Here is a 9,314-nt window from a genome sequence, read left to right on the forward strand (position 1 = left end):
ACCTCGTCATATCTGGAGTATCCATCATATTGCTCAATTAGCACTCCATGGTCGCGGAATAGCCATGGCCCCTCCTCTGTGACCCTCTTCCAGTCTCCCAAGCAGTTTACCGTCAGAGAGAATAGATTCTCACCTAAAGGTTTGAAGGTTACACCCTGCGCTAGGCTCCAGGCGAGCCTCATCGTATCGTAGAACGACCCCTTACTGAAGGGTTTGTTCGTATGCACCGTCACCAGCGCCATGAACTCCGCTTCCCCAATCTCATCTGGGAACTCCTCTTCAAAGATCAGATCGTCCTCCTCCCGCTCCTGCAGTTTTAGTTTTCCAATCATCTCTTCCACCCCGATCGGTCCCCCCCCCCCCCCCCCCCCCCCGGGCCCCCCCCCCCCCCCCCGGGGTCGCACTTCCTGCCGACGACTGAGATCCCTCTCCCGCCATCGCCAAAGCCCTAGCAAGATGCGATTTCCGCTTCACCAAAACCCTAGCAACCCGAGCCAGGAACCAAGGCCGGGTAGATAGCGAGGCTATCCCCTTAATCAGCCCGAGTACCAAGCCGGGAAGGATCGGGATTGATGGTAGAGTCCAGACCAGCTCACGGTGTCGCCACCGGAGGTATCTCAAACCCTAGACGGGAGCCGTCAGGGGATGTTCACTTCCGAGACCATATAAGTTTAGGGAACACGGGAGGTATGTACGCATGTATTTTGCTGTTATTTTTAGTATATATCATGGGACGGAGTTTTCTTCTCATTTTTTATAAGCATTTCTTGTAGCTGCACTTAGTAGAATTTAGGATACTTCTGTATAGCAGCGTACATAGCAGGTGTGCCAGATGTGCCATGACACACCTAGAATTTTGAAAAATTAAATATTTTTTCTACCATTTTTAAGGTCCATCTAAGCCAATGAAAATAGACCTCATTTTTCTAAAAGTGTGCACACCCTCCATTGTAGTTTTGGTGTAGATGGACCGGGAACTTGTACTAGTGCGCGTGACGTGACACATGAGAGGTCTTATAGAGGATGCTATTCAAACCATGGCATCCCCAGGCTTATAAAAGTCTTCTCATTCTTGCAGTTCTTTTACCAAGCAAAACTGCAACCATCCTCATGGAGCTAACCGGAGCCACCGTATTCTTGATTTCTCTCGCCTCAGTGGTGATTCTAGCTTCCTTGCTGAGCCGCAAACTAGCACCAAGTTCCAAGAACAGGCGGCCTCCTGGCCCATGGCGTCTGCCCTTGATCGGAAACCTCCACCAGATCGTCGGCTCCCAGCCGCCGATCGTCCTCCGGAACATGGCCAAGAAGCACGGGCCAGTGATGTACCTTCGCCTGGGCCAGGTCGACACGGTCGTGGTCTCCTCGCCGTTGGCGGCAGAGGAGGTGCTGCGGGAAAAGGACCTCTCCTTCGCGTCACGGCCCAACCTTCTGGTCGCCGAGATCAGCTTCTACGGGAACACCGACATCGCCATGACCCCATACGGCGCGTACTGGCGGACCTTGCGCAAGATCTGCACCGTGGAGCTCCTCAGCGAGCGGAAGGTGAGGCAATTTTCACCGGTGAGGGACAACGAGACCATGTCCCTTGTTAGCAACGTCGGCGAGGCTTGCTCGGGTGGCAAGCCATTCAACCTCGGCAGGCTGATCATATCGTGCTCGAATTGCATAATCGCGAAGGCGGCGTTCGGAGACAAGTGCAGCTCCGAGCTCGAGGAGCAATTTCTGTCGGCCATGGAAGTGGTGCTCAAGCTCAGCGGGGCGCTCTGCATCGGGGACCTCTTCCCTTCACTGCGGTTCGTCGACGTGCTCACCGGGCTCACTGGCAGGATATGGCGAGCCCGCCGGCAGCAGGACAAGGCCCTGGACAAGATGATCTCTCAGTCCAAGATGCGGCCAGGTGATCACCTTCTCGGTATTTTGCTTAGGATCAGGGACGAGGGGGATCTTGACTTCCCCATGGAAATGGATAACGTCAAGGCAATCATAATGGTAATTATTAAGTGATGCTCTGAATTTTCATACTACTACTAGTTTACTAGTATTGCATTATTGCCTTTGCTCATCTTGTCTACATTGATTGTTTAGGATATGTTCACGGCCGGGACCGAGACAACATCATCAGCAGCCGAGTGGGCCATGTCGGAGCTCATGAGGAACCCTGAGGTGATGGCCAAGGCACAGGCTGAGGTGCGACGAACATTCCACGATAAGAACACAGAAGATCATGAGGAACACGTGGCGGAGCTACACTACACAAAGATGGTAATCAAAGAGGCCATGAGGCTATATCCAGTGGTGCCTATGTTAATTCCCCATGTCTGCCGAGAGACCTGTGAACTTGGCGGGTTTCAGGTCACCAAGGGTACGAGGGTCATGGTAAATACATGGGCGTTGGGTAGGAACCCCGAGTACTGGCATGAGCCGGAGGAGTTCCGACCGGAGAGGTTCAAGGACGACACGGCGAACAACCGAAGCCTGCGGTTCGACTACTTGCCATTCGGGGGAGGAAGGAGGAAGTGCCCTGGCGATACCTTTGGTCTGGCCACGTTGCACCTCATGGTGGCACGGCTTCTATACTATTTCGACTGGAGCCTCCCTGCCGGTGTGAAGCCGAGTGAGCTGGACATGGAAATGAGGGTTGGCATGACCTTAAGGAGGAAGAACCAGCTGCACCTAGTGGCAACACCGTATAAGGCATGCAGTTGAAATATATTTGAACTTAACTTATGCATCTCGTGGGGAATAATAATACTCCCACCGTCCAAAATAAATGTCTCTGTTGTACACATGAGCCTGCGAGCTTGTGTGCACACCGTATAAGATCGAGTTGTAATGTTTGTGCGGTCTCTGGGCGACCTGCACACGCTAGTCATGCTACGTTTTCATGCTCATGCGACGGCGTAGCTATATCAGATCGTGTATTGTTCGGATATCAAATAAAATGAAAATGCTGCCTAAGATTGAGCAGCACAAAGATATCTCCCTGAGCTTGCGTGCAGGTACCCACGATTGTCATTGGCGCGAGCAATTGGTGTCACATCAAACTAGGAACTGTTGAGTTCGTTTGAGCATATAACGGGATGATGGAAACAAGATACCCCGTCAATCAAATGGCTTTGTGAATTATCCATAAACAGAAAATACAGGTAATAAATATCCTTTATTTCAAACCGTGTGTCTTTTAATGTATCTATCTATCTATTATGGACGCATCTAGAGAGCGGACAGATGCTCTCTAGTGCTCCGGAGTGGCCGATAAAAAAAGAAATATTTGATCTCCTAATCTATAAAAGAAAAAATAATTTGTCTTCCCTAATCTAAAAAGGAAAATTCTAATCCATATTAGAAAAGTATCATGTAAATAGGAAAAAGATAAAGAATTACAAAAGCACCCATAAGAAAGGGTGTGAACGCATTTCATGTGTGTCTTTGTAATATTTAAAAAGTCATAACTTTTAAACTGCACGCCAGAATTAAAATCTGCTCTCGCCGTTGGAACTCTCGTGATGCACTCTTCAAAACTATATCCCGTGTGGATACGTTCTAGTGAACTTTTGTTGTGTGTAATTTAGTCTTTGTTTGACTCAACTACTCCCTCCGTTCGGAATTACTTGTCACAGAAATGGATGTATCTAGACGTATTTTAGTTCTAGATACATCCATTTCTGAGACTAGTAATTCTGAACGAAGGGAGTAGCTAGCAGTCCAAGTGCCACGAGCTGATAGTCAATGTGCAACTTTCTCTCTGCTTCTAAATGTGCCGTTTCCACTGAGGCGAACAGATGTGAACACATTTAATTTAAGTTTTTATTTTTGTAAAATAATCTCTTAACTTTTGACTGGAACATCATAATTAAGATCCGTTTTTCCTGGTCAAAAAAAATTAAGATTCGTTTTCACCATACGAATCCGGGCAATGTGCTCTTCTAAACTCTACCCCATGTGGGTATGTTGCAATGAACCTTTTTGTGTGCAATTTAGTCTCGATTTGGTGCAATTGTCCTAGAAGTCGATGTGCAACTACCTGACAGTCGATCCGCAACTTCCCTCTACCCATGGACATGCAGTTTTCGCTGATGACGCCTACAATCCATACTATCCCCTACCAGTGAGATGTGCAACTTCGTCTACTGCCCCGAACAACTTCCTACTAGTCGTCGTGTGCGTGCAACTCCGCAAGCGTGTGTGATAAACTATCCGCCGAGAGCAACTATGTCAACCAGGAAGTGCAACTCCGCAGTCGCGCGTGAGCAACTACTCCCCCGCGCATATGAAGTACCACAGCCCGTGCATGAGCAACTATGCTAGCCAGATCATGCAACTCTATGGTCGTGTGTGCGCCGACTATGCCGTCGCGCGTGTGCAACTCTAGCGGCCGCGCAAGAGCTACTATGCCAATGAGAGTGTGCAACTCTGCAATCGTGAGGGAAAAGTTGTCGTACAAGAGTGTGCAACTTCACAGTCCCTGTGTGACCAAACTTTACCGACCAGGGTGTGCTCTGCAATCGTGTGTGAGCAACTATTCCACCGCACTTATACAACCCCCGCAGCCAATGATAGTGGACACCTATGCGGACGAGAGTATACAACTCAGTGGCTTAGCATGTGTGACTATGTGGATGAGAGCGTGCAATTATGTGGTTGTGCAAGAGCTACTGCGCTCATGAGAGTCTGCAACTCTGCGGCTGTGAATGAGCTACTACACTGACGATAATGTGCAGCTCTGTGGTCATACGTGTGCGAATATGTCGCCGCACATGTGCAACTCACGCAGTCGTGTGTGAGTTACCATGTGGGGACCCCGACTCATAAGTCGAGATCACCGAATGCACGTGTACAGTGATCCCAGAGATCAATGCTCACTGAACACACAGAAGCTGAATAACAAGAGTTTTACATCCATACATACCGTTTTACACAAGTAGGACCATTATGGTCAAGTCTTGAGTGTATCATCGCAGCGGAAATCTTCAATAACAACTTGGACCCATGCCATCTGCCTTAACCCTACAGGCATTCTGACTGGGAAACGTCCTAGTTCGCATGTTCGTCTCCAAAGAACTCTTCTTCGAACTCCTGTGCTTCCATGCCTGGCCAATTAAATAACTAGTGGCAAGCCAATAAGTACTTTGAATGTACTCGCAAGCAACCCATGTTTTGGCTCAAGATACAACAATGCATGATATAGGTATATTTTTGCAGAAAGCTAGTTTTGAGTGCAATGACATGTTCAACAACTTGTAAGACATGCATCAAGAGAATTCATATAACCATGAGGACAGGTTACAGATATCAACATAAATAGAGTGGGCATCAACCCAACTCAATCATATCAAGTCCTTTGACTTGACCCAAATAGTTCTTCCCACTTATCCAAACACATACACTGGTTTGTAAACATGTGGACGTAGCCCAAGAGCGGTTACCCAACTGTCCTTGACCGTGGACACGGCTATTCGAATAGTTTTACACTCTGCAGAGGTTGCACACTTTACCCACTAGATCCGGGGAACTTCCGTGTCATCCACGACCCGCGGTACCTCAAGTACCCGGGGTAAGCACCCGATCACTATCTTTCCCTAGACGACACTAACATGGAGTCCACTCGATTGGTAGTAACCCCGTGCCCAACATTTCACAACTTAAAATTGTGGAGCCTCGCTCCCATATTCATCACATACCACTGGCACGGGGTACCAACGGTGTGTCCGGTGCCCCATAAAAATGTTCTTGGCCGCCCTACCTAGCACGACCCCGTCCCAAGAGAGAGCACCAACACTCCCCCGTCACTAATAATGCGGGCTCCAAGCTAGTATCGGCCTAGGTAATCAATAATGCCCTTTCCCATATAAGGGTAGAGTGGTTGCGCATGTAAGGTTGGAATAACGGTCGCAACATAAACCAATCTGTTTTGAAAACAACACACACTTGCCTCGGTACACCACTTCGTCATCAAGTGGCTACCCAACTCATCATCTCCCCCGGGCATAAGTGTCACCCGATGGGGTTTTGGAAAAGTCTTTTGAAAATACTATGTCTCCATCACCATGCATATTCCCGTCCCTTTTTGCATAGCAACTACTTTAGCATCCTATCTACTCCCACCGGCATAACCCTCATAAGGAGGTAGGGTCATACACAATGCAAGTATCAACGAGGAAGTAACGGAGGCAAACCATCAAAGTGGTTCCACCTCATCATGATTCCGTTGCAACAACAATATGATGCTATATGTCATGCATAAAAAGGGTTTCATAGACATGGTCAAAGGGCTGCTTGCCTGTTTTAACAAAGTCTTCGAGGTCTTCAAATATCTCTGGTCCAACTCCGAGCATTTCGTCTACTTCGTCAACTATCGTCGAAAGCAACCATAATAAGCAACACAACAAGGCAGAAAATAAAAGTGCTCTAAAAATATTGATTTGACTTTTCTAGGACATCTCTGGTTATATGAAAATCAACCAGAGTGGTTTCATTGGAATTTGGTCAGTGGATATTTCTAAACATTTTGATACGATGGAATCAAGGGGTTTATGGATTTGCAAGAAGTGTAGAGAAACATATTTTTGAAAAATGAGAAAAGGCACCCATTTAACAAACCATGATTTTAGAAGTATCTAGGAGTTGGTTTCACTGGATTTGGATTTCAAATGATTTTCCTATGAATTTACAAAGCTGACAAATATGAAGAAATGGCTCATTATTTTGTGTGGTACTGAAAGTATTGAGAAAAATGTTCATAAACTAAGTTATGAACTTAGAATCATCTAGGAATTTGAATCATGGCATTTGGATCAATTTTGAGCTCTCTGTGATTTTCTAAAGTTTATCACAGAAATGGAAAAAGGGGATGTCATAAATATTTGTGAAGGAAATATTTCTTGGAAAAATGTGCAAACAGCACCATGTGATAGATCATGAATTTATGAGCTACTAGAAATTTGAATCATCAAATTTGGACTTAATTTGAACTATTTATGGATTTTACAAATTGTACAGAAAAGAAAAGGGAAGAGGTTTTTACCCAAACGGGCTGGATTTGGGCAGCAACAGCGTGCACTGGGCGAGGCTAAATGGCAGGGCGCCACTGGGCCGGCCCAGCAACTCAGCCACGCGGGCGATATGGCGACGTCGAAGGCGCCCACGCGAAGTGCGCCTTCGCTGCGGGGACGCGGGAGACGTCAAACCCGCCTCCACTTGCCAGCGTGGCCCGGTGGTTGGGCCACTGACGAGCGGGCCCCGCCTGCAGGTTCGACGACCTGCACACGCTAGTCATGCTACGTTTTCATGCTCATGCGACGGCGTAGCTGTATCAGATCGTGTATTGTTCAGATATCAAATAAAATGAAAATGCTGCCTAAGATTGAGCAGCACAAAAATATCTCCCTGAGCTTGCGTGCATGTACCCACGATTGTCATTGGCGCAAGCAATTGGTGTCACATCAAACTAGTAACTCTTGAGTTCGTTTGAGCATATAACGGGATGATGGAAACAAGATACCCCGTCAATCAAATGGCTTTGTGAATTATCCATAAATAGAAAATACAGATAATAAATATCCTTTATTTCAAACCGTGTGTCTTTTAATCTATCTATCTATCTGTTATGGACGCATCTAGAGAGCGGACAGATGCTCTCTAGTGCTCCGGAGTAGCCGATAAAAAAACAAAATATTTCATCTCTTAATCTATAAAAGAAAAATAATTTGTCTTCCCTAATCTATAAAGCAAAATTCTAATCCATATTAGAAAAGTATCATGTAAATAGGAAAAAGATAAAGAATTACAAAAGCACCCATAAGAAAAGGTGTGAACGCATTTCATGTGTGTCTTTGTAATATTTAAAAAGTCATAACTTTTAAACTGCACGCCAGAATTAAAATCCGCTCTCGCTGTTGGAACTCCCGTGACGCGCTCTTCAAAACTATATCCCGTGCGGATACATTCTAGTGAAATTTTGTTGTGTGTAATTTAGTCTCTGTTTGACGCAACTACCTAGCAGTCCATGTGCCACGAGCTGATAGTCAATGTGCAACTTTCTCTCTACTTCTGAATGTGCCATTTTCACTGAGGCCAACAGATGTGAACACGTTTAATTTAGGTTTTTATTTTTGTAAAATAAACTCTTAACTTTTGATTCGAACATCATAATTAAGATCCGTTTTCCTGGTCAAAAGAAAAATTAAGATCCGTCTTCATCATACAAATCCTGGCAATGTTCTCTTCTAAACTCTACCCCGTGTGGGTATGTTGCAACGAACCTTTTTGTGTGCAATTTAGTCTCGATTTGGTGCAACTGTCCTAGCAGTCGATGTGCAACTACCTGACAGTCAATCCGCAACTTCCCTCTACCCATGGACATGCAGTTTTCGCTGATCTACTATCCCCTACCAGTGAGATGTGCAACTTCGTTTACTGCCCCGGACAACTTCCTGGTAGTAGTCGCGTGCGTGCAACTCCGCGACCGTGCGTGATAAACTATCCGTCGAGAGCAACTATGTCAACCAGGAAGTGCAACTCCGCAGTCGCGCGTGAGCATCTACTCCCCCACGCATATGAAGTACCACACCCCGTGCATGAGCAACTATGTCAGCGAGAGCGTGCAACTCTATGGCCGTGTGTGCGCCGACTATGCCGTCGCGCATGTGCAACTCTAGTGGCCGCGCAAGAGCTACTATGCCAATGAGAGTGTGCAATTCTGCAATCGTGAGTGAAAAGTTGTCGTACAAGAGTGTGCAACTTCGCAGTCCCCGTTTGACCAAACTTTACCGACCAGGGTGTGCTCTGCAATCGCGTGTGAGCAACTATTCCACCGCACATATACAACCCCCGCAGCCAATGACAGTGGACACCTATGCGGACGAGAGTATACAACTCAGTGGCTAAGCATGTGTGACTATGTGGATGAGAGTGTGCAATTATGTGGTTGTGCATGAGCTACTACGCTGATGAGAGTCTGCAACTCTGCGGCTGTGCATGAGCTACTACACTGACGATAATGTGCAGCTATGTGGTCATACGTGTGCGAATATGCCGCCGCACATGTGCAACTCACGCAGTCGTGCGTGAGTTACCATGCTGACGAAAATTTGCAACTCTGCCGCCGTGTGTGAGCTACTACGCCAACACGAGTGTGCAACTCCATGGTCGTGCATGTGTGACTATGCATCCCAACAAGAGTGTTCAGCTCCCGCAGTCATGCATGAGCTACTATGCTGACCAGTGTTTAACTCTGTGGTCATGCATGCGCAACCATGCGGACGAGTGTGCAACCGCATGTGTGCTAAATGATGAGATCCGGAGACCTAGAGGGA

The 9,314-nt window shown here is 46.8% G+C and overlaps 1 protein-coding gene across 1 annotated transcript; it reads left to right on the plus strand.

Moving 5' to 3' along the window:
- Window positions 1–1,066: 1,066 nt before the first annotated feature.
- Window positions 1,067–2,978, plus strand: LOC125540674 (9-beta-pimara-7,15-diene oxidase-like). Its single transcript, XM_048704263.1, has 2 exons — window positions 1,067–1,989; window positions 2,086–2,978. The coding sequence occupies exons 1-2, from the start codon at window positions 1,111–1,113 to the stop codon at window positions 2,704–2,706; spliced, it is 1,500 nt and encodes a 499-aa protein (XP_048560220.1). The 5' UTR covers window positions 1,067–1,110; the 3' UTR covers window positions 2,707–2,978.
- The last annotated feature ends 6,336 nt before the right edge of the window (window positions 2,979–9,314 follow it).

The sequence above is a fragment of the Triticum urartu genome, chromosome 2, assembly GCF_003073215.2.
Source record: "Triticum urartu cultivar G1812 chromosome 2, Tu2.1, whole genome shotgun sequence".
In the NCBI taxonomy this organism is placed as follows: Eukaryota; Viridiplantae; Streptophyta; class Magnoliopsida; order Poales; family Poaceae; genus Triticum; species Triticum urartu.

What these genes read in the sequence shown, in the direction of transcription:
- LOC125540674 (XM_048704263.1), top strand. Translation starts at nt 1,111, where the DNA reads ATGGAGCTAACCGGAGCCACCGTATTCTTGATTTCTCTCGCCTCAGTG. An exon ending in ACGTCAAGGCAATCATAATG is followed by an intron (nt 1,990 to 2,085) that starts GTAATTATTAAG and finishes TTGATTGTTTAG; the next exon opens with GATATGTTCACGGCCGGGAC.